Source organism: Thalassophryne amazonica, chromosome 12 (assembly GCF_902500255.1).
Source record: "Thalassophryne amazonica chromosome 12, fThaAma1.1, whole genome shotgun sequence".
NCBI classification, from domain to species: domain Eukaryota; kingdom Metazoa; phylum Chordata; class Actinopteri; order Batrachoidiformes; family Batrachoididae; genus Thalassophryne; species Thalassophryne amazonica.
This window is the reverse complement of record NC_047114.1, coordinates 1,948,874-1,974,769: the sequence shown is the minus strand read 5'-3', so window position 1 is coordinate 1,974,769 and position 25,896 is coordinate 1,948,874. Positions and strand designations below refer to the sequence as shown.

Here is a 25,896-nt window from a genome sequence, read left to right as displayed (position 1 = left end):
CACTGATTGAACATTCTCCAAACCTGAAGCCAAAATTTCAGGCAGTCTGGCTTCGAGTTCAGTCATAGTTGAGGGATTAATGCGTCGCTGCAGAGACAGACAAGGCTTTCGGTCCACTAAATGCGGCAACATAAATGCACACCTAATAAATGGGTGGTCAGAGACCACCGAGGCAAGAGGCAAAATGTCAATGTTCGTGATAGCAAGGCCACGTGTGAGAACCAAATCAAGGGTATTTCCACTAATGTGCGTTGAGTCCTGAATGCATTGCTGGAATCCCAACGCATCCACAAGTTCCATAAATGACTTGCAAAGGGGATCAGAGGGCTTATTTATATGAATGTTAATGTCACCAATAATCAAAATGTTGTCCGCACTAGCTGACAGGCTAGAGATGAACACACCAAATTCATCTAAGAATTCAGAATATGGGCCAGGAGGCCTATAAACAGTGACAAAGTAACATGACTGATTTCCATACTTCTGACCCTGACAATATGTAGCATCATGAGCAGAGCAGTCAGATGCTCAAACGAATTATATTTATGACCCCCAACAGTCAATAAGGTAAACCTGGATTTATAAATTAAAGCAACACCCCCGCCTTGCTTCGCACCCCGAGACATGTGAAAAAATGTGTACCCTGGTGGGCAGGCCTCATTCAGAGGAAGAACAGCTGTGGGCTTGAGCCAGGTTTCACATAACCCAGTCATGTCCAAGTGATGATCCATAATTAGATCGTTGATCAACAGGGATTTTGAGGACAGTGATCTGATGTTAATGAGACCCAAACTGAAGACTTCTGTCGGTTTGACAGACTGACATCTTTGAATAGGCCTGAGTAGCTTAAAATCCACTCCACGTTTTCCATCCCATGCCCGGAGAGTGTCAGAAACAGCTGTCGTCACATCAGGACTACAAGTCCCAGAAGCTGCAGCGCTCTAATGATGTGGGCGCCGAGCGCCAATGCGCTCAGCTGACCAGATAAAAGGCACAGACGACCCAGTCTGACGGAATACAAACTTTCTCCGGGAGCCTCTGTGGACGCAGCGAGGTCGGCGGCGCAAACCAAGCTCTCTGATAGCGAGAATGTCCCGAGGGACATTGTTGTTGTTCAGGCTCCGGAGCTCAGCTGCAGAGTAGCTTAGCATCGCGCTAGCTGAGGGAGTGAAGTTCCGCATCATGCAGTGCAAAAAAGGCACTAAACAATCAAAAATGGTTAAAAATGCACACTGAAGGACTATTTTAATTTTATTGTATGTGTGTTTTGTATGGGGGGGGGGGGGGTCAAGAGGGCCCTGGTTGGGACTGAAGGGTTTTAGCCATGGTAATGCTCCCCAGAGTCATTTTACTGAAAAAAGTCTGAAGGACCTAAATGACATGGTGAGATGGTGAGGAGCTTCACTCAGTAATGTCGGCGACATAGTCGTTATTTACTGTTGTTTTAAATTACATTGATCGTTCAATAAATCCATCGATCTCGAGAATACAGAAGTTTCTGTTCTTGATATTCTACTCAGCAATGATATTTTCATGAATACCTTTAATAAACCTACATGTATGTACCATTAAAGCCTACAATAGTTTATCATGAATAAATCATGTCAGTCTATTTAAAGTACCTTCATCTCAAGCAATTTAGAACTCTATCAACACCATATATTTACATCCACCTACATCAATGTTCGGTCCAAGGCTTTGCCTTAGTCATATTAAATCAGCTATCATCGTAGCTACCCCAGTGTAGTCTTAACAGCTAGTTACAACCTAGCTAACCTAGTCTCTACGCTGGTTTAACACCTCGCTACAGAAGCTAGCAACCAAGCTAAAACAGTCTAGTCTCTGCGTTGTCATGACAAACTCATTATCTTAACTAATCAGTATGTAGCTCAAAAACAATCTTACTGAGGTTGTTTATGAGTAACTAAGATATTCGACTAATTTGTGTTCAACAAGTAATTTGTTTAATTGAATTTCAAACAGCTTTGTACTACAGCGCCACCAACGTCTTGGTCTGCGGTCATGCAGAGAGCAGAGAACACCGCTGAATAGAGTGCCTAGATAGAGAGAGTGAAGACGTGACGACTCCAAAAAAAATCAGTCACGTGACTCCTGGAGCCGTCTTGGGTCCAAAATAGTGTTCACTGTTAATGTGTCTGCATGTCTGCAATCAGCTATTTTATTTATTTATTCACTAAAAATGTTGGGTTGTTGTGCATTTGGAGGCACAAACAGACACAACAAGGGCTTCAAGATCTACAGATTCCCCTCAGATCCAAACAGAAGAAACATTTGAGAAAATAAATTCAGCCATGTGTGATGGAAGCGACTTCATCATCAAAGCTTTGAGAGGTAAATTGATTGTTCAGTCCCATGTACAGTAAAACTCACCTAAACTGCCATCGTATAAACCAGATATTCACAGTTTTTTATTGTTTTCCATGTAATAAACACTGTATATAATGGATTTTGTACAATGGATTTTTCGCTCACATCGATCCTATCTGATCTCAATGTATTTCCATTAAACCCCTCACATGTGGGACCGGAGTCATTTACGTGATTAAAAGCCTGACCATCTATTTTTTCACACCGTATTCAGACTCGGACCCGCAGGCTGGATGTGCACGTCAGGCTGCTGCAGGCTGTGTCAGGCTGCGTCAGGCTGTGTCAGGCTGCGTCAGGCTGTGTCAGGCTGCATCAGGCTGTGTCAGGCTGCATCAGGCTGTGTCAGGCTGCGTCAGGCTACATCAGGCTGTGTCAGGCTGCGTCAGGCTGCGTCAGGCTGCATCAGGCTGTCAGGCTACATCAGGCTGCATCAGACTGCATCAGGCTGCGTCAGGCTGCGTCAGGCTGCGTCAGGATATGTCTGCTGCAGTGAAAGCAGCAAACTTTGCTGCTTTTAATCCTTCATCTGCCATCATATTTTAATAGTTTTTACAGTGCACATGCAGATTAAAAATGGATCTGAAAAGTCTGCACATTTACAGCACAAAGTCGGTAAAACAGGAAATTGTTCAGCTTACCTTTGATTTGGAGGTGATGATTATAGAAAAAAATAAAGCTTGTTGTGGGCCAAATTAATCCATAATAAAGCAAAACCCAGAGACGGAGAACTTTAAAACTGTCACACACGTCATTGTATGACACGGAGTTACAGAGCTGCAGCTGCATAAATCAGGCTTTAAATTAATGAAACAAATCATCATAAATTGTACATTTATGTAAATTTGATAGCCTAACTATGTTTATATTTATTTTGACAGCACCTGTAACTGGATGTGTTGCTGTATGTGGTTAAATGATTTTTAAAAAATGTTGAAAACATTAAAGGTTCATTCAGTAGTTCAGCGCAGTTGGAACCAAAATGGCGCCGTGTTATGAGTCTGACATCACTCTCTCCAATCAAGGCACATTACTGCTGAGTGCTCATCTAGTTTCTCATGTTTGACTCTATTCCCCCCACCCACTCACCAGATTGGTCCTCAGTGGTGTCGGCCTCGTGGATCTGGTTGTCGAACCACATGTGAGCCACGGTCATGCGGTTCTGGGTCAGCGTGCCTGTCTTGTCGGAGCAGATGGTGGAGGTGGAGCCGAGAGTCTCTACAGCCTCCAGGTTCTTCACCAGGCAGTTCTTCTTGGCCATTCGCTTGGCGGTGAGAGTCAAACACACCTGGGAGGAAAGTGGGAGGTCGGGGGGGTCAGGAAGGGCGGGGAGGAGGGGACGCAAGGAGACAGAGAGAGGAGGGGTGGGGGGGGATACAAAGTGAACGCACTGAAGCGCGGGGACATAAAAACACCGTGAATCAGCAGAGTCCATATGCTGAAGGAGATGCACATTAATTCAAGATGATCAGATTAGTCACACAACAACACCACAACAATGGCAACGCACTCGCTGCAAGTTCATTTATTTCCTGTGACCGGTGTAATGTCGACGGATGGCATTTGAAATGCCAGCTGGCATCCATGGCGACGGGCGCCTTGTTTATTGTTGCAGAAGAAGGCAGAAAGCCGTCCTACATTATGGCAAGCTGCTCCTCACACAGAAAACTACAGCGGCACTCAGCGACCTGCTTCACAGTCAGCACCGCGCGCGACACCAAGCACGTGACAACGGTGCCCCGACATCCGGTGACGAAAAATGAAGCCAACACAGAAGTGCAGTTCCTTGAATGGCCACTTGAGGCAGGCTCTAAGTTCAAACTTTCTGGCACCTTTTCTAACTTTTTTCACAAGTTCCATTAAAATTACAAGAAAAAAAAATCTGCCACTGCAGCAGATCCGGCTCTGCTCCAGCTTGTTAGCAAGAAAAGAGTCAGACAGCGTAGTTTCTGTTCAAAACAAATTAGGATTAAAATTGTTTCCAAACATTGTGCATGTGAGACCAAAGGAAACCTAACCTCAAATTCACCGACACTTCTAACTGACAGATCAAAATCAATGTGTTATTCTGAGAGCATCGTTGGCTAACGCAACTATACAGAGCATCCAGAAAGTGTTCACAGCACTTTACTTTTCCACATTTTGCTATATTACAGCCTTATTCCAAAATGGATAAAATTATATTTTCCCTTAAATTCCACACACAATAAATGACAACGTGATTTGAGATTTTTGCCTCGGCCCCAGGTGTGAACTGAGCCTGGAGCTAAACTTACCCCGAACCCTGGCCAAGCTTTTAAACCCAGGCTGAGTTCTCCGGAGGGTGGAGTTCTTTTGTTACCTCTTATGTCTGCACTTTAAATAAATATATCATCTGCAGTTACACATCTCACTTTATCAGATATTATAGGCCAGTGTTGATTCCGACTGTGACATAAGTCGTGGCTTCGTGGCACATCCCTAGGACGTACAGTGTCATCAGGGGCAGGTACCCACGATGGAACGTTATCCTTGGTAATAAAAATGAAAACTGGCCAAAAAAAAAACAGTCAGAGTGGTGCTAAACTCTCATTTAAGGGTCATTTGGTGTCAAAGCTGTGAGTCCCGGGCTTTGCTAAAAGCTTCATTACGTGAAGTGTCAGGCGGTGGCCAAGTGATTAGTGTGCTTGGTTCAGTGCAGAAGGTTCCCAGACAGTTCAAGCCCCACCCCTGCCCATTTCTCCATGTAATGTGGAGTTGCGTCAGGAAGGGCATCCAGTGTAAAACTTGTGCCAAATTAACACCCGTCAGGCCTTGCCAATTTAACCAGCGTATGCGTCTACAACCCCTGGCAAAAATTATGGAATCACCGGCCTCGGAGGATGTTCATTCAGTTGTTTAATTTTGTAGAAAAAAAGCAGATCACAGACATGACACAAAACTAAAGTCATTTCAAATGGCAACTTTCTGGCTTTAAGAAACACTATAAGAAATCAATAATTGTGGCAGTCAGTAACTGTTACTTTTTTAGACCAAGCAGAGGGAAAAAAATATGGACTCACTCAATTCTGAGGAATAAATTATGGAATCACTCTGTAAATTTTCATCCCCAAAACTAACACCTGCATCAAATCAGATCTGCTCGTTAGTCTGCATCTAAAAAGGAGTGATCACACCTTGGAGAGCTTTTGCACCAAGTGGACTGACATGAATCATGGCTCCAACACGAGAGATGTCAATTGAAACAAAGGAGAGGATTATCAAACTCTTAAAAGAGGGTAAATCATCACGCAATGTTGCAAAAGATATTGGTTGTTCACAGTCAGCTGTGTCTAAACTCTGGACCAAATACAAACAACATGGGAAGGTTGTTAAAGGCAAACATACTGGTAGACCAAGGAAGACATCAAAGCGTCAAGACAGAAAACTTAACGCAATATGTCTCAAAAATCGAAAATGCACAACAAAACAAATGAGGAACGAATGGGAGGAAACTGGAGCCAACGTCTGTGACCGAACTGTAAGAAACCGCCTAAAGGAAATGGGATTTACATACAGAAAAGCTAAACGAAAGCCATCATTAACACCTAAACAGAAAAAAACAAGGTTACAATGGGCTAAAGAAAAGCAATCGTGGACTGTGGATGACTGGATGAAAGTCATATTCAGTGATGAATCTCGAATCTACATTGGGCAAGGTGATGATGCTGGAACTTTTGTTTGGTGCCATTCCAATGAGATTTATAAAGATGACTGCCTAAAGAGAACATGTAAATTTCCACAGTCATTGATGATATGGGGCTGCATGTCAGGTAAAGGCACTGGGGAGATGGCTGTCATTACATCATCAATAAATGCACAAGTCTACATTGATATTTTGGACACTTTTCTTATCCCATCAATTGAAAGGATGTTTGGGGATGATGAAATCATTTTTCAAGATGATAATGCATTTTGCCATAGAACAAAAACTGTGAAAACATTCCTTGCAAAAAGACACATAGGGTCAATGTCATGGCCTGCAAATAGTCCGGATCTTAATCCAATTGAAAATCTTTGGTGGAAGTTGAAGAAAATGGTCCATGACAAGGCTCCAACCTGCAAAGCTGATCTGGCAACAGCAATCAGAGAAAGTTGGAGTCAGATTGATGAAGAGTACTGTTTGTCACTCATTAAGTCCATGCCTCAGAGACTGCAAGCTGTTATAAAAGCCAGAGGTGGTGCAACAAAATACTAGTGATGTGTTGGAGCGTTCTTTTGTTTTTCATGATTCCATCATTTTTTCCTCAGAATTGAGTGATTCCATATTTTTTTCCCTCTGCTTGGTCTAAAAAAGTAACCGTTACTGACTGCCACAATTATTTTTCCTGATTTCTTATAGTGTTTCTTAAAGCCAGAAAGTTGCCATTTGAAATGACTTTAGTTTTGTGTCATGTCTGTGATCTGCTTTTTTTCTACAAAATTAAACAACTGAATGAACATCCTACGAGGTCGGTGATTCCATCATTTTTGCCAGGGGTGTAATAAGTTCTGGGTAAGTTTTGTATAAGTTAAGAGCACACTAATGTACGTTGAAAAATTTTGGGCATGCACAATATTTTTGACATATGCCAGCGTGTGACTCATACGTCCCCCACACGCTGGACATAAGTTGTAGGCAAATTATGCAATTGGTGACACATGTTTCTTGTAAGTTGCTCATAAGTTGAAATACGTCCATTGACTGGCTGAACAACTGAAAGCTGCAGTCCTCGTGTGAACAGACTGTTACAAATATTAAAACCATTCACACACGGAGTAAATATAAAGTCTTAATCTGACCTGTTTGTTGTTTCAGTCGGATTCATCATCACAGCCTGAAGAAAACTTATCCACATGAAGCCTCCTGATTTTGTAAAACGATGTCTGAAAGTACTTTCGTTCCGTGTTGTGGCTGAAGACATGTCGTGTTTTTAAAGACGTCCCTCTGTGTTTTGTGCATTTCTCAGCCTGAACCAGAGAACGCCGGCGCTTTGTGCCACAACAAGAAAATTAACTTATTTTAAAAGTTGAAAGAATCGCAGCGCCTCATTCATTCACGTCAGCATTTATCACAGACATTAGATGACTCTTCAGCATTCTGCACACCATGAAAATAAATCTCACGATCCACCAAGATGAAAGAAACATTAAAAAAATGTTAAATTACTCTGTTTGGCCTCCGTGTGGAGGGGAGAGGCTGTGCGACAGCATACGCATGCTCGATGACGTGCTTGTTAATATCTACGTGTTCCACCTGCAAAAAAACAAAAGGGTTTAGTGTACCGACCCAGACCTCTTGGTGGAAAGGGGGCTGTCAGTGTACGCTGGATAACTGGTCACGGTGTGACAGAGTCCTGACATGCAGATCCACCTCAGATCTGCTGCGGGGACCCACCGAGTGAAAACAAGGGAGCAGCCTTACTTTTACTTGAAGTGTCACACTGAGGCTGCGTTCAAGACAGCTCTGGAAACCAGGTTGCAAACATTCATGTTCCAAAGCCATGTGTTCACTTGATGAACTAGAACAAACAGTGTGGCTGCTCACAGTAACAAGTCCCAGCTTTGTCGAGGGAAACGTAAATAAAGTAAATACATTCCTTATAATCACTTGGTGTTGATGAGGAAGATGGAAAAAAGTGTCAGACGAGTGTATTTCTGGATATAGTCTGGACTCAGTGACAGTACCAGCTACTGCAAAAAAAAAAAAAAATGTAATACTGGCAACTTTGTTAATCTAGAAAGAATTCAAACGTGTTACAGACAAAAGCAACTAATTAGTTCAACAGAATTAAATGGCGTTCATAATATTTCAACAGTCATGGGAAAAAAACAACATGATTGTAGTTCGTATGACATCATGTTGGATAAATCGAAGCACTGAAATTCCGTCCAAGTTTCCAAACAAAAATCCAGTTCCAGCTAGTATGTGCTGGTGAGTCCAGGGTGCCGCTAGCAGAGGCTGGTAGCTCCCGTGGGCTTGACCATGTTTGGCCTTTGTGAGTGTTTTATTACAAATATCTGAGATAATATGGATTCTTTTGCCATTAACTGTACAAAGTGACCAACTGAGAAATCAGTGAAAAATTTATTATAAATGAATTCATATGTTAACATCCATTAGCATGTAACCATAGCTTGGTGATGTTAGCGCCACTGCTCTTCTCCTTTTCACTACACCCATTTGTTCGGGGTCGCCACAGCGGATACAGCCAGAGCCGCACTGGTATTTGGCACAAGTCTTACACCGGATGTCCTTCCTGATGCAACTCCAGTTTTACCTGGAACAACACACACAGCCCCTGGTGTTATAAAGAGGTCTCCCATCCCAGCAGTAACCAGACCCCACACCGCGTAGCTTCTGAGATGAGACGGGATCAGGCTGACACAGAGCAGACCGGCTGCGTGTTCCTGAGGAAATATTCTTTAAAACCTGCACCCAAACCACAACCCAGATCAAAAACAAATATGGGTTTAATCTAACACCCTAACCTCACTGCCACACGGCATTCACGCTTACCGTGACAGTAGCTAGCAGTCCTTCAGGCACGTTCGCCACGATGATGCCAATGAGGAAGATGACGGCCTCCAGCCAGGTGTAGCCCAGGATAAGTGCCAGGATGAAGAAGGTCATGCCCAGAAATACAGCCACGCCCGTGATGATGTGAATGAAATGTTCAATCTCTACGCTGATGGGCGTGCGGCGCATCTGCAGCCCAGATGCCAGAGTGGCGATGCGACCCATAACTGTCCTGTCACCCGTTGCTATCACGATGCCGTGAGCCGTACCTGTGGAAGAGCAATGGACAGTTTCATCAGACACAGGATCACCCATTAATGAATTCTGATCCAGAGCTCGACAGACGTCCAAGTCCACCTAATAACTGTAACTGGGTACCAGCCTTGGCTGGAGATGGAACCTGTGATGGACTGGCATCCTGCCCCGGGGCTGTCGTAGACTCTCATCTGTTTTACACTATAAAATCCAGACAGAAGCACCAACAGGCCTCAGGGTCTGTACTGGACTTGCTTCTTCTAACAAAATACCTTTTTGCAATAATAAATGGTCACTGAGTTGACACAACTGTATCTATTTGAACAGAACAGAATAGATGTTTATTGTCGTTGCATTTCTGCAATGAAATTCTAGTGGTACTTTTTAAAGCGCTATACAAAAAAACAACACAACAGCACCTTTAAAAACAACAAACAGCTCCACAGGAGAGCAAGACCTTCTTAAAATACCCCCCCACCCACCAAAAAAAGGTGCTTAATAAATTATTAAGGTGCTTAATGAGGTAGGATAGTTTTAGATATGTAAACAGACTGTATTATTTATTGCACATGTCGACATCCGTTACTGAATGTCTATGTTTGTGGGAGGGGGACAGGGTGGGGGGGTGAGTGTGGCTACAGCTCAGGGGGAAAAGCTGTTCCTTAACCTATTAGTCCATGTCCTTATGCCGCGTTCACACCGGGCGCGAACAGACGCCACAAATTCATGTGCGTCGTTCTGCTTTTGCTGTGAAAATTCACCACAGTGTGTCATCAAATAGGAGGAGCTTCCATTCTGCTCGCCGGCTCCGGATGTCAGTCAAGTTAACATGACGGACCTTGATCACATGGAGTGAGTTATTGTGGAAAGCTGACAAACATCATGAGATGTTCCCAATTCGGGGAGTTTCATTATTTGCTGCAGGAGCTGCGTCTGGATAATGGCTGCTTTCAGCGGTCCTTCCGCCTCTGCAGGACCCAGTTTGAGGACCTCCTGTCCCGTTCACGCGCGCACATGTAAACAATTTTTTTTTTAAAAACCTCCGCTCCCCCTGCTGTGGGGCTGTTGCTCACTCCAAAAACTCTGTCATAATCGTGTGTAGAAACCAGTCACCATTTGCTTTATTATACATCTGTGTAGTTAATAAATAAAATAATCTTCACGGAAATTCGCTCATGCGCAGGTAAGATTAACAAAAATAACAACCTCCGCTGCTTGCTGTGGGGCTGCTCCTCGCTCTTCCCCAAAAAACTCTGTCATAATTGTGTTGATGAACCAGTCACCATTTGCTTTATTATACAGCTGTGTAGTTAATAAATAAAATAATCTTCACAGACGATTCCCTCGCACGCGCACGTAAAGGAAAGAAAAAAATCTCCGCTCCCGCTGCTGTGGGCCTGCTGCTCGCTCCAAAAACTCTGACATAATTGTGAAATAAAGGACAAAAGGGACATTAGTCCTGCTCACAGGCTGCTACCAGAGACAGGACATGTCCACATCCAACTCAGTCAAATTCCAGACATCTCCACGTCACTATATATTCAGTCCCTGATTGGTCATCGCGGCACGACAAGACGAAAAAGTTCAGATTTTTCAACTTAGGGAGGAGGGCAACGTGACGTGACGCGACGCAATATCGAACCACAAACGTGCCAATCGCTCAAAATCACTTCACTCGCATTGCTTCATTCGCATCCATTGCGTCGCGCTGTGCAGCCTGGTGCCAAAACGCATCCTTCCATAGGGATTACATGGCAACCTGTCGCTGCTGTCGCTCGCGTCGCGCCTGGTGTGAACGTGGCATTAGAGTGCAGTACCTCTTCCCTGACAGCAGAGGAGCAAACACGGAGTGCCTCAGGTGGCTGTTGTCCTTGCAGATGGCTCGTGTTTTCCTCTGCAAGCGCTCAACGTACACAGAGTCTATGTCCGGGAACTCAGCTCCTTCAATCCTCCCTGCTGTCTTCACCACCTGGGACAGATCTTTTCTGTCCTCTGCCGTGCAGCTGCTGTACCACACCGTGAGCGCATCCTGGCAGAGGATAGTGCTTCTGTAGAAGTACCAGAGCAGCTGTGGAGCCACACCAGCCTGCTTCAGCTTCCTCACCAACCAGTGTTGCCACAGTTACTTTGAAAAGTTACTTTATTATTTACTTTAAACGGTTCCATTTTACAGTTACTTTATACAGTTACTTCATTAGCAGCTGCGGACAACTTGACGGCTGCTGAATGTAACTAATGAAGTAACTAGTAATCTAACTTGGTTATTTTCACAATTTTCACGATTGAGTACTCAAAAGTAACTTTGCTGTTCAATCTTAAGAGTAAACAAGTTAGATTACTAGTTGCCTTATTAGTTACAAGTTGTCAGCTGTTAATGAAGTAACTGTATAAAGTAATTGTATAAAGGAACTAAAAAAAGTAACTAATAAAGTAAGTCTTGTGTTCCGGGTTCCTGCTGGGTCTTCATGGTTACCATAGCAGACATGGGGCACACAAGGTCCCAACCATATTTCACCCGACAGGCAACCCACGACTTGATCCACTGTCCAGGTGTCACGATGCAGACGAGGTGTTGGATTTTGCATAATCACACATTTATTAAATGTATGAAGATATTTCAAGTAATTTGCATCTTATTTTGAAATGTTTGGGTCATGTTTGTGTTTTGGTAAAATGTTTATTTTATCTTAATTTAGAGTATAAATGAAGATACAAGTTGCCTATTTCTTATATGACAAAGCGTTTGAACGACCAGCTGCATCATTAATTGCTTATGGGAAGAAACACCAGCCAACAAAATCCCCATCTAATGAACAAAAAACAATTCATATTCAGCACAAATTCAATATTCATTAAGTGACTATAACCACACACCAAAGTGAAGCGGGGCAGCAAAGACACTCACGACTGTGACAAGAGGTCCAGCAAATATATGCTGCACTCCAGATGGGTTCAGAAAGAGACATTTAGCAGGATTAAGGAACAATCTTGACCAGATGAGGCCTACTGACCCTCGACACAGTTGGTAGAGAAGAAACAGATGTTGCGGGTCTCCAGAGGGTTGTCGTGGGTCAACTCCGGCGAGCGTGTCTGTGGCTCCGACTCTCCCGTCAGAGACGAGTTGTCCACCTTGACAGAGAATGAGAAAGAGAGAGTGCGATGTTATCCAGCTGTAGAAAGGAGGTGAGACTGACGGGGTAGAAATGAAAGTAGCAGTCACTAACAAATGTGATCATGGAAGACTCGAGGCGTGTCAAACCTTGTTTCCGGTTTAACAACGTCCCTGTTTGAGTTGAGGGGAAGGAATCTGCTTTTCTTTTGCTCGTGGAGAAAGTCTGGAGGACCAACATCAGCTTGAACAAGGTGATTCAAACAATTCAGAATATATAATCAATAAAAGGACTCAGTGTCAAATGGAAATACACCTTTCCTCAATTACAAAAAACACCTAAGCCAGTAGTTTCTACAACCCGACCAAACACCCAATCTGTGCAGGCACTGAAGAATATAAGAACCACAACTCATCTGTGATGACCCCAGATTTCACTGGAGAAAAGTGCTGTTTGGAGCAGAGGACCTGTACATGTACAGACTGACTGGAAAAGGTATATGGACCTTTTGGCTTTGAGGACAGAATCAGTAGATACCCCAACTGCAGCAGTTGAGAAGGTGAGTGAAGAATCTGAGCATCTAGGTTTACAACTGTCCTGGATCAAGAACCAAGCCTTCAATGACCTTCTGGACTCGACAATCAGAACTGTATCTGTGTACAGTGAATGTGTCAAATGTGTAGAGACCTTATCTTGACAGTGATGCTCATGTTTCTGGGTCCTTGGCCTTTGAGATCACAAGGTTGCTGGACAGAGGTGTTTAGTGATACCGATATCCAGGAGAATGAAAGTCCAAGTCTTTAGGATCTTGGTTCTTCTTGTCTGACTCTATGGACGTGAGACTTGGACATTTATCTCCACCCGGTGGACATTTACCATTAATGCAGGTACAATCAAATTTTGCCAAGAGCTCTAGTTTGGTTCAGTGTTAGTGCATGTCCCTGCTCTGATCTGTATTACAATATAACTTTTTAGAGTGTGGACACATGGCCAATTTGTGGACATAAATGGCCTGCATTTATACTGCGCTTTTCCATCTGCATCAGACGCTCAAAGCATCAGACGCTTCACACATCAATGCCTCACATTCACCCCGATGTCAGTGTGCTGCCATGCAAGGTGACCACTACACACCGGGAGCAACTAGGGTATTAAGGACCTTGCCCAAGGGCCCTTAGTGATTTTCTGGTCAGGCTGGGATTTGAACCAAGGATCTTCTGGTCTCATGCCCAATGCTTTAACTAATAGACCATCACCTCCCATAAATGTTTGACATAATGACATACAGTGAAGAAAATAAGTATTTGAATACCCTACGATTTATCAAGTTCTCTCACTTAGAAATCATGGAGGGGTCTGAAATTTTCATCTTAGGTGCATGTCCACTGTGACAGACATAATCTAAAAAAAATCCGGAAATCATAATAATAATCATGATTTTTTAAATAATTTATTTGTATGTTACTGCTGCAAATAAGTATTTGAACACCTATGAAAATCAATGTTAATATTTGGTACAGTTGCCTTTGTTTGCAGTTTCCTGTAGTTTTTCACCAGGTTTTCACACACTGCAGCAGGGATTTTGGTCCACTCCTCCATACAGATCTTCTCTAGATCTTTCAGGTTTGGAGTTTCAGCTCCCTCCAAAGATTTTCTATTGAGTTCAGGTCTGGAGACTGGCCAGGCCACTCCAGGACCTTGAAATGCTTCTTACGGAGCCCCTCCTTAGTTGCCCTGGCTGTGTGTTTGGGGTCATTGTCATGCTGAAGACCCAGCCATGACCCATCGTCAATGCTCTTACCGAGGGAAGGAGATTGTTTGCCAAAATATCACAATACATGACCCGATCCATCCTCCCTTCAATACAGTTAAGTCGTCCTGTCCCCTTTGCAGAAGAGCACCCCCAGAGTATTGATGTTTCCACCCCCATGCTTCACGGTTGGGATGGTTTTCTTGGGGTTGTTCTCATCCTCTAAACATGGTAAGTGGAATTGATTCCAAAAAGCTCTATTCTGGTCTCATCTGACCACATGACCTTCTCCCATGCCTCCTCTGGATCATCCAGATGGTCACTGGTGAACTTCAAACGGGCCTGGACATGTGCTGGCTTGAGCAGGGGAACCTTGCTGCCCTGCAGGATTTTAAACCATGACAGCATCATGTGTTACTAATGTAATCTTTGTGACTGTGGTCCCAGCTCTCTTCAGGTCATTGACCAGGTCCTCCTGTGTAGTTCTGAGCTTTCTCAGAATCATCCTTACCCCACAAAGTGAGATCTTGCATGGAATCCCAGACCGAGGGAGATTGACAGTCATCTTGTGTTTCTTCCACTTTCTAATAAATAATCATAACAGTTGTTGTCTTCTACCAAGCTGCTTGCCTGTTGTCCTGTAGTCCATCCCAGCCTTGTGCAGGTCTACAGTTTTGTCCCTGGTGTCCTTAGACAGCTCTTTGGTCTTGGCTATGCTGGACAGGTTGGAGTGTGATTGATTGAGTGTGTGAACAGGTGTCTTTTATACAGGTAACAAGTTCAAACAGGTGCAATTAATACAGGTAAAGAGTGCAGAATAAAAGGGCTTCTTAAAGAAAAATTAACAGGTCTGTGAGAGACAGAATTCTTGCTGGTTGGTAGGGGGTCAAATACTTATTTGCAGCAGTAACATACAAATAAATTATTAAAAAATCATACATTGTGATTTCCGGATTTTTTTAGATTATGTCTCTCACAGTGGACATGCATCTAAGATGAAAATTTCAGACCCCTCCATGGTTTCTAAGTGGGAGAACTTGCAAAATCGCAGGGTGTTCAAATACTTATTTTCCTCACTGTAAATGTTTCTTGCATGGATATCCACATGTTGATGTGGATATTTGCTGCCTCCTACTGGTTATATGAAGAACAAGACATGTATCAGCCCTTACTGGCTGATACATGTCATGTACATGTACATTAATAAAAATGTTTTAGACTTCATTTTATTTATTGATTGATTGATTGATTTATTATGCTAATGTAAAAAAAAAAAACCTGATTGTTAACCCAGTTGATTATTATCATTTCCACCAGTAATCACCTAATCATTTCTGGACCACTGCAGACTTAATAAATTTCCAGTCTCTTATGTTATGTTTTTCCATTCATCCTTTTCCATTCATCTTTTCTATCTGTAATAAATTGAAAACATCATAAAAACTGGGATTTTTTCCAAATCAGTGTTTCAAGTGATTAATATGAATATTTAATACAAATAAATCATAAATGGACTGCATAGCGCTTTTCCATCTGCATCAGACGCTCAAAGCGCTTTAAAATTATGCCTCACATTCACCCTGGTCAGGGTGCTGCCATACAAGGCGCTCACTACACACCGGGAGCAATAGGGGATTATTATTATGGGATTAGTGATCTTCCAGTCAGGCGGGGATTTGAACCCATGATCTTCTGGACTCAAGCCCAACACCTTAACCACTAGACCATTACCTCCCCTACAAATAGACAATACTCTTTTAGTTCACATTCTAAACCAATTTAAAAACATCTGTTAGTATCTCCTGGTTATTTTTCTTTTAAAACTTGTTTTCATATTGACGGATAGACACTGGATTATTTATGGCTTTAATTAATCATTTTATAAATGATGTATTTATTGGCTGTCTTATGCTTATTAAAAATTTGTTTTTGAGCTGGAAATCCCTTCTTTAATTCAAACCATTTTTGATGGATATAAAATATTTTATTAATTCTTCTTTTTATAGCCTAATTAAATACTGAGTAATAAATCATTTATAATCATTTTCCAAGACGCTGCTGATCTGCCAAAATAACTGATTTTTCTCTGTGAAATTCTGGAGAGGTCTGCTTCAAACAGAAAGAACAAATGAGGAGGAACATTTTAACCAAAGAAGGAAGGAAGAACAAAGGGATAACTGATGAAAACAAAGACAAGGAAGGAAGGAAGATGATTGAAAGGAAGGATCAAAGGAAGAAATCAAAGAAAGGATAACAAGCAAAGGCTGAGAAAACAAAAAGGAAGGAAGGAATAAGTGAAGGAAACAAGAAGAAAAAACAACGAAGGATGAATGAATGATGAGTGGAAGGAAGAATGAAAGGGAGATGAGGTGCTGTGATTGGTAGAGGCAGCAGGAGCCACGCCTCCTTACCTTACATCCGTGGGAGGAGATGACTCGAAGGTCAGCTGGGACCCGATCTCCTCCTTTGATCTCCACCAGGTCTCCCAGCACCAGCAGCTCGGCATCGATCTGCATCTTCTCCCCCTCCCGGATCACCAACGCTTGCTGGCACAGGGACAGAGAGGAGAGAGGAGCAGATTGGGAACATGGGCAGGATTTACTCCAGCAGGAGGAGGACAGAGATTAGAAAGAGAAATGGGAGAGAAACCAGACAGAGAGGAAAAGAAGGAGAGGACACAGGCAGGGAGAGAAAGAGAGGGACAACAAGGGGATGGAGGAAGTAGGTTTGGAGGTGCTTGAGGCGGATCACGCAGGGAGACTTTTCTGCAAACATTCCCAATCCAGCGTTGGCTCAAACATTTGTTTAGCTTTGTGAGAGCTGATTAGGTTCCTGTGGGGCGACTTTGGGGACAGATAACTGACTCCTGAACCTGTGAGACGACAGCAAACAGAAGCTCACCTGTGGCACCATTTTCTTGAAGGAGTCCATGATGCGGGAACTCTTGGCCTCCTGGTAGTAGGAGAAACAGCCGGTGATGATGACCACGGAGGCCAGCACCACGCCCAGGTACAGCTGAAACCAGGACAAAGAACAAAGGCATCGTTACCTACTTAGTCTGGTTCCAAAGGAGGTTTGAAAACATCAAACCTGTTAATACGCAGGAACAGTTTTAAACTAAAGTGACGGAGAAACACACAAAAGAACCTGGAGAAGCTCTCATTCTGAGGTGGAACTTCAGAAGGAAAAGATATCAGACACAACATCCAGCCTGTGCTCGTCCAAGTGGACACAATTTATCCAAATCCAGAAAGTAAGGACTAAGGCTACATTCACATTGTCAGCTGAAATAGCCCAGATCTAATTTTGTCCATTTGTACTGTTTGTGTACATTTTTCTGAAACCACATTTACATTACAGGCTGAAGTGACTTGAACCTGCCCGAGGTCCATATTTGACCTTTTTGTTCAGTGTGGATAGACCATCCCAATCTGATTCTTCATATTAGATTTACAGGGTAATTCCATGAGACTCTCAGGCCTGTTACTGCTTACAGTGGTCCTGCTGCCATCTAACCGTCTCAGAGATGTTTTGTTCTCAACAGGGTGAAGAAATAATGGACCAACCATAATTCTATGACTTTCCAGAGCTGATCTGAGCCTGAGCCCTGACAATGTCTGACTGGATAAAGTCACTTACAAACATGAATAGAAATTCTCAAGACTGGAAAAAAAATAATGAAATCTTGCCAAAAAAAAAAGGGAGGGGCGGGATCTAATTCAAGTCATTTCAACCAATAATGTGAACTCATTTTTTGTGTTGTGTAAATAGTGAAATCAGATTTCACTCACTCAAAGGAATATATGTGAACTGTTCACATAAGAAAATAAGAGCGGTCTGTGAGCACAATACCCCCCCCGCTGACAAATGCTGCTTTGCTACAAGTGCTTCCTACATTCTGATAACATTTCAAGGACTTGTACCTGTTTTCACACAAGTCATCCTAAATATGTGAGGAGTTGATTTCAGAATGCAGACACCAGCTCGTGAAACTGTCAGTGTCTAGTTTTGCAAATCAAGAGCCATAACTCTGCCAAAATGTGTCAATCTTGTACAATATTATAACATGTGTATTATCAACCAATAACAAGGATTAGTATCAAGTTACATGAAACTTTATGTAAAAGTCTTGATTTTAGAATGCAAGCACCACAAGCATGATGGAGTCCAGCTCTAGACTGGTTCCGTAAGTCTGGTAAAATGAGCCCAACTCAGATGACATTAATATATGCGTATCACCAGCCTATAACAAGGACTCGTCCACGTTTCTCAAAATTGCTACTAAAAGTGTGAGGAGTTGATTTCATAACGGCCAGACAGACAGACGGATGGAAATCACCACGTCGTAATCCCTCTTTGGGCCTTCGAGCAGCATAAGTTATGAAGTCACTGCAGGCAACAACGTCAATGTGATCAAAGTGACCGTACCTGATTTGTGTGACTGTGAAAGGTCAGATTGCATAAGGTCACCTACAAGCATGAAGGTGGACCATCAAGATGGGGAGGAAAAATAATCACAACTGGCAAAAAAGGGCAAAATCAGATTCTGGTCACTTATCGTCACCGGTTATGTGAACACACTGGTCATAGATTAAATGGACTCCATACATCTGATTCATATGTTATTGTTGTTCATGTGACATTTGTGCAAACAGTGAAATCAGATAGAAAACACAAGTGTGAACATTTAAAATAAAATAAAATAAAGAAATAAATAAGATCTTAAAAAGTAATATTCAGGTCACGTGATGATGAGTATGATTCACACCTGATCTCTGTTGTGATGGAAAAAAATATACAGTATACATTTATATATGTGGTTTAAAAACATTGGATTCAGGACAGTTAAACCAATAATGTGAATGCGGCCTGAAATGGCGATGTGAAGCTCAGCAGTGGACTCTGCCTTTGCAGTTTGACAGTCACATGAAACATTCAGTTATTCATTCATTTTCTAAACCCACTTATTCCAAATCCCAGTGGTCACTGTGGAAGAGGCCGGGTTCACCCTGGACAGGATTTTTTCCCCTTAAAGGAAATATTCCAAAAAGATTTCACCCATACAGGAAATCCTATAGAAATCCTACAAAAAATTACTGTTGAATTTTGCACAAGAACAAAATCCAAAAGAAATTCCTGTTGAAATTCTATAAAGTTTCTGGTATATGATTTTGTTTTCTTATAGGAAATCCAACATTAATTCATCTTGAAATCCTGTTTTTTTTCCCCAAGGTAGGAAATCTCATTCTTGTCAAATTGCTGTATGATTTTGTTTTTCCTCTGGGATTCTGGCAGGACGTTTTGAGGAAGAACTTTGACGACAGACACCACATACGTGAGCTATGCTACGGCAAGTACGGAGGACCAAAAAGCTTTAAGAAGTCAAACGATTCGAGCTGTTTGCAAAGAGAACAGAAAACAAACTGTTCTGAGGTCAGTTTCGGAGTGACACGAGCTCACGACAAAAACTAAACAAAAACCGAGTCGACTTGTCGAGTCACGTTCACATGAAAAGCTGAAAGGGAGCAGGTGAGAAAACATCCTTTATTCAGGTGAACATTTTCAGTTCTCCGTGTGCTCGGTGCCAAAACCGCGCAGCGTGAACCGTATGATGTAAATGTGCTGTAACAGCACGGTGCGGCAGATGAAAGCAGCTGTCAGCCGGAAAACAGCGTGCTGGAAAATGCAATTCATAAAGGCTGTAAACTACGCTTGTGCTTTGAATTGACAGCAGCAACAGAACGGCTGCTCTTCTTAGCAGCTCACAAACGCACCACGAGGTCTGCAGGTTAGCGTGCACGTGGCGCTGCACGCTGAGATCTGGGCCTTTCTGGGCCTCGCTGTCCGAGACTCTGGTTTCTTACGGCAAACGGCAGAAACAACATCTGGCCACAAATGTGACACATTTCATAAATGTCTCACAGTGTTTATTTATTGTTGTGTTTATTTATTATCCGTTGCTGCTCACGACAGACGAAATCCAGCGCGGAATTCTACCGGACAGCACTAAGAACCAGTTTATCACATGTACTCATCTTAACTGCAATTAAATGTTTTAGAAAGACCAAAAATGTGTTTTGAGGAACCTTAATAACACCTTTAACCAGTTTGTTTATTTAAAACCAGTTGTTTTGCTGACGCTTTGCAGCAGTGGTCTCAAACTGGTGGCCTGAGGGCCAGATGAGGACTTGGAACAGGTATTTTGTGGTCACCAGAATCCTTTATGACTTATCATTAAACTTAATGCTATACCAAGTAGGATCCAAAATTTTAATCATTTATATTTTTTTCTGTTTTAATCTTGCATAATAGAATAATCCATTAACATTAAATGCATTTTAATTTGAAGTGTTTATAACTTGACACAATGGCACCATACTTATGTATTAATATATTATTGATAGTTTATATATCAAAGTAATGGCTCTGTGTCTCTGTCTGTCTGTGTCTCTGTCTGTCTGTCTGTCTGTCTATAGCCATATCTTTAAAACGCAAAGAGCGGGGTCAGTCAGACTTGAAATAAACTCAGTGAACATCTATTTGAAACAGGGGTTATGTCAAGGAAGAGACACTGAGGAACAGACACAAAGGAACAGACACTGAGGATCAGAAACAGGAGAACAGGTGCTGAGGAACAGACACAGAGGAACAGATGCTGAGGAAGAGATACAAAGGAACAGACACAGAGGAACAGACACAGAGGATCAGAAACAGGAGAACAGGTGCTGAGGAACAGACACAGAGGAACTGACACAGGAACAGATGCTGAAGAACAGACACAGAGGAACAGACACAGAGGATCAGAAACAGGAGAACAGGTGCTGAGGAACAGACACAGAGGAAGAGACACTGAGGAACAGACACAAAGGAACAGACACTGAGGATCAGAAACAGGAGAACAGGTGCTGAGGAACAGACACAGAGGAACTGACACAGGAACAGATGCTGAAGAACAGACACAGAGGAACAGACACAGAGGATCAGAAACAGGAGAACAGGTGCTGAGGAACAGACACAGAGGAAGAGACACTGAGGAACAGACACAAAGGAACAGACACTGAGGATCAGAAACAGGAGAACAGGTGCTGAGGAACAGACACAGAGGAACTGACACAGGAACAGATGCTGAGGAAGAGATACAAAGGAACAGACACAGAGGGACAGACACAAAGGAAGTGACACAAAGGAAGTGACACAGAGGAACAGACACAATGAAGTGACACAGATGAACAGACACTGAGGAACAGACACAAAGGAAGTGACACAGAGGAACAGACACAAAGGAAGTGACACTGAGGAACAGACACAATGAAGTGACACTGAGGAACAGACACAAAGGAAGTGACACAGAGGAACAGACACTGAGGAACAGACACAAAGGAAGAGACACAGAGGAACAGACACTGAGGAACAGACACAAAGGACATGACACAGAGGAACAGACACTGAGGAACAGACACAAAGGAAGAGACACAGAGGAACAGACACTGAGGAACAGACACAAAGGACGTGACACAGAGGAACAGACACTGATGAACAGACACAAAAGAAGAGACACAGAGGAACAGACACTGAGGAACAGACACAAAGGACATGACACAGAGGAACAGACACTGAGGAACAGACACAAAGGAAGAGACACTGAGGAACAGACACTGAGGAACAGACACAAAGGACGTGACACAGAGGAACAGACACTGATGAACAGACACAAAAGAAGAGACACAGAGGAACAGACACAGAGGAAGTGACACAGAGGAACACACAGAGGAACAGACACAGAGGAACAGACACAAAGGAAGTGACACAGAGGAACAGACACAAAGGAAGTGACACTGAGGAACAGACACAATGAAGTGACACTGAGGAACAGACACAATGAAGTGACACAGAGGAACAGACACAAAGGAAGTGACACAGAGGAACAGACACAAAGGAAGAGACACAGAGGAACAGACACAAAGGAAGAGACACTGAGGAACAGACACAGAGGAACAGACACTGAGGAACAGACACAAAGGAAGTGACACAGAGGAACAGACACTGAGGAACAGACACAAAGGAAGAGACACTGAGGAACAGACACTGAGGAACAGACACAAAAGAAGAGACACAGAGGAACAGACAGAGGAACAGACACTGATGAACAGACACAGAGGAAGTGACACAGAGGAACAGACACAAAAGAAGAGACACAGAGGAACAGACAGAGGAACAGACACTGATGAACAGACACAAAAGAAGAGACACAGGAAGTGACACAGAGGAACAGACACTGATGAACAGACACAAAAGAAGAGACACAGAGGAACAGACACAGAGGAACAGGCGCTGAGGAACAGACACAAAGGAAGTGACACAGAGGAACAGACACAAAGGAAGTGACACAGAGGAACAGACACTGATGAACAGACACAAAAGAAGAGACACAGAGGAACAGACACAAAGGAACAGACACTGATGAACAGACACAAAAGAAGAGACACAGAGGAACAGACACAGAGGAAGTGACACAGAGGAACAGACAGAGGAACAGACACTGATGAACAGACACAGAGGAAGTGACACAGAGGAACAGACACAGAGGAACAGACACAAAAGAAGAGACACAGAGGAACAGACACAGAGGAAGTGACACAGAGGAACAGACACTGATGAACAGACACAAAAGAAGAGACACAGAGGAACAGACACAGAGGAAGTGACACAGAGGAACAGACACAAAGGAAGTGACACAGAGGAACAGACACTGAGGAACAGACAGAAAGGAAGTGACACAGAGGAACAGACACAGAGGAACAGACAGAAAGGAACTGACACAGGAACAGATGCTGAGGAAGAGATACAAAGGAACAGACACAGAGGGACAGACACAAAGGAAGTGACACAAAGGAAGTGACACAGAGGAACAGACACAATGAAGTGACACAGATGAACAGACACTGAGGAACAGACACAAAGGAAGTGACACAGAGGAACAGACACAAAGGAAGTGACACTGAGGAACAGACACAATGAAGTGACACTGAGGAACAGACACAAAGGAAGTGACACAGAGGAACAGACACTGAGGAACAGACACAAAGGAAGAGACACAGAGGAACAGACACTGAGGAACAGACACAAAGGACATGACACAGAGGAACAGACACTGAGGAACAGACACAAAGGAAGAGACACAGAGGAACAGACACTGAGGAACAGACACAAAGGACGTGACACAGAGGAACAGACACTGATGAACAGACACAAAAGAAGAGACACAGAGGAACAGACACTGAGGAACAGACACAAAGGACATGACACAGAGGAACAGACACTGAGGAACAGACACAAAGGAAGAGACACAGAGGAACAGACACTGAGGAACAGACACAAAGGACGTGACACAGAGGAACAGACACTGATGAACAGACACAAAAGAAGAGACACAGAGGAACAGACACAGAGGAAGTGACACAGAGGAACACACAGAGGAACAGACACAGAGGAACAGACACAAAGGAAGTGACACAGAGGAACAGACACAAAGGAAGTGACACTGAGGAACAGACACAATGAAGTGACACTGAGGAACAGACACAATGAAGTGACACAGAGGAACAGACACAAAGGAAGTGACACAGAGGAACAGACACAAAGGAAGAGACACAGAGGAACAGACACAAAGGAAGAGACACTGAGGAACAGACACAGAGGAACAGACACTGAGGAACAGACACAAAGGAAGTGACACAGAGGAACAGACACTGAGGAACAGACACAAAGGAAGAGACACTGAGGAACAGACACTGAGGAACAGACACAAAAGAAGAGACACAGAGGAACAGACAGAGGAACAGACACTGATGAACAGACACAGAGGAAGTGACACAGAGGAACAGACACAAAAGAAGAGACACAGAGGAACAGACAGAGGAACAGACACTGATGAACAGACACAAAAGAAGAGACACAGAGGAAGTGACACAGAGGAACAGACACTGATGAACAGACACAAAAGAAGAGACACAGAGGAACAGACACAGAGGAACAGGCGCTGAGGAACAGACACAAAGGAAGTGACACAGAGGAACAGACACAAAGGAAGTGACACAGAGGAACAGACACTGAGGAACAGACACAAAAGAAGAGACACAGAGGAACAGACACAAAGGAACAGACACTGATGAACAGACACAAAAGAAGAGACACAGAGGAACAGACACAGAGGAAGTGACACAGAGGAACAGACAGAGGAACAGACACTGATGAACAGACACAGAGGAAGTGACACAGAGGAACAGACACAGAGGAACAGACACAAAAGAAGAGACACAGAGGAACAGACACAGAGGAAGTGACACAGAGGAACAGACACTGATGAACAGACACAAAAGAAGAGACACAGAGGAACAGACACAGAGGAAGTGACACAGAGGAACAGACACAAAGGAAGTGACACAGAGGAACAGACACTGAGGAACAGACAGAAAGGAAGTGACACAGAGGAACAGACACAGAGGAAGTGACACAGAGGAACAGGCGCTGAGGAACAGACACAAAGGAAGTGACACAGAGGAACAGACACTGAGGAACAGACAGAAAGGAAGTGACACAGAGGAACAGACACTGAGGAACAGACAGAAAGGAAGTGACACAGAGGAACAGACACTGAGGAACAGACACAAAGGAAGTGACACTGAGGAACAGACAGAAAGGAAGTGACACAGAGGAACAGACACAATTAAGTTACACAGAGGAACAGACACAAAGGAAGTGACACAGAGGAACAGACACTGAGGAACAGACACAAAGGAAGAGACACTGAGGAACAGACACAATGAAGTGACACAGAGGAACAGACACAAAGGAAGTGACACAGAGGAACAGACACAAAGGAAGTGACACTGAGGAACAGACACAATGAAGTGACACAGAGAAACAGACACAAAGGAAGTGACACAGAGGAACAGACACAAAGGAAGAGACACAGAGGAACAGACACAAAGGAAGAGACACTGAGGAACAGACACAAAGGAAGAGACACAGAGGAACAGACACTGAGGAACAGACACAAAGGAAGAGACACTGAGGAACAGACACTGAGGAACAGACACAGAGGAGCAGACACTGAGGAACAGACACAAAGGACGTGACACAGAGGAACAGACACAAAAGAAGAGACACAGAGGAACAGACACAGAGGAACAGACACAGAGGAACAGACAGAGGAACAGACACTGATGAACAGACACAAAAGAAGAGACACAGAGGAACAGACAGAGGAACAGACACTGATGAACAGACACAAAAGAAGAGACACAGAGGAACAGACACAGAGGAAGTGACACAGAGGAACAGACACTGATGAACAGACACAGAGGAACAGACACAAAGGAAGTGACACTGATGAACAGACACTGATGAACAGACACAAAAGAAGAGACACAGAGGAACAGACACAGAGGAACAGACAGAGGAACAGACACTGATGAACAGACACAGAGGAAGTGACACAGAGGAACAGACACAGAGGAACAGACACAAAAGAAGAGACACAGAGGAACAGACACAGAGGAAGTGACACAGGAACAGACACTGATGAACAGACACAAAAGAAGAGACACAGAGGAACAGGCGCTGAGGAACAGGCGCTGAGGAACAGACACAAAGGAAGTGACACAGAGGAACAGACACAAAGGAAGTGACACAGGAACAGACACTGATGAACAGACACAAAAGAAGAGACACAGAGGAACAGGCGCTGAGGAACAGGCGCTGAGGAACAGACACAAAGGAAGTGACACAGAGGAACAGACAGAAAGGAAGTGACACAAAGGAACAGACACTGAGGAACAGACAGAAAGGAAGTGACACAGAGGAACAGACACAAAGGA

At 43.4% G+C, this 25,896-nt stretch overlaps 1 protein-coding gene across 1 annotated transcript in view; it reads right to left on the bottom strand.

Annotated features, from left to right (window-relative positions):
- atp1a2a (ATPase Na+/K+ transporting subunit alpha 2a) overlaps positions 1 to 25,896 on the bottom strand; it is a 166,160-nt gene that overhangs the window by 99,126 nt on the left and 41,138 nt on the right. The window contains exons 5-9 of the mRNA XM_034182830.1: positions 16,919 to 17,032; positions 16,429 to 16,563; positions 12,169 to 12,286; positions 8,903 to 9,171; positions 3,475 to 3,673 (exon numbers count right to left, since the gene is read on the bottom strand). Of these exons, the coding sequence (XP_034038721.1) occupies positions 3,475 to 3,673; positions 8,903 to 9,171; positions 12,169 to 12,286; positions 16,429 to 16,563; positions 16,919 to 17,032 (835 nt within the window). The remainder of the gene's footprint in view (positions 1 to 3,474; positions 3,674 to 8,902; positions 9,172 to 12,168; positions 12,287 to 16,428; positions 16,564 to 16,918; positions 17,033 to 25,896) is intronic.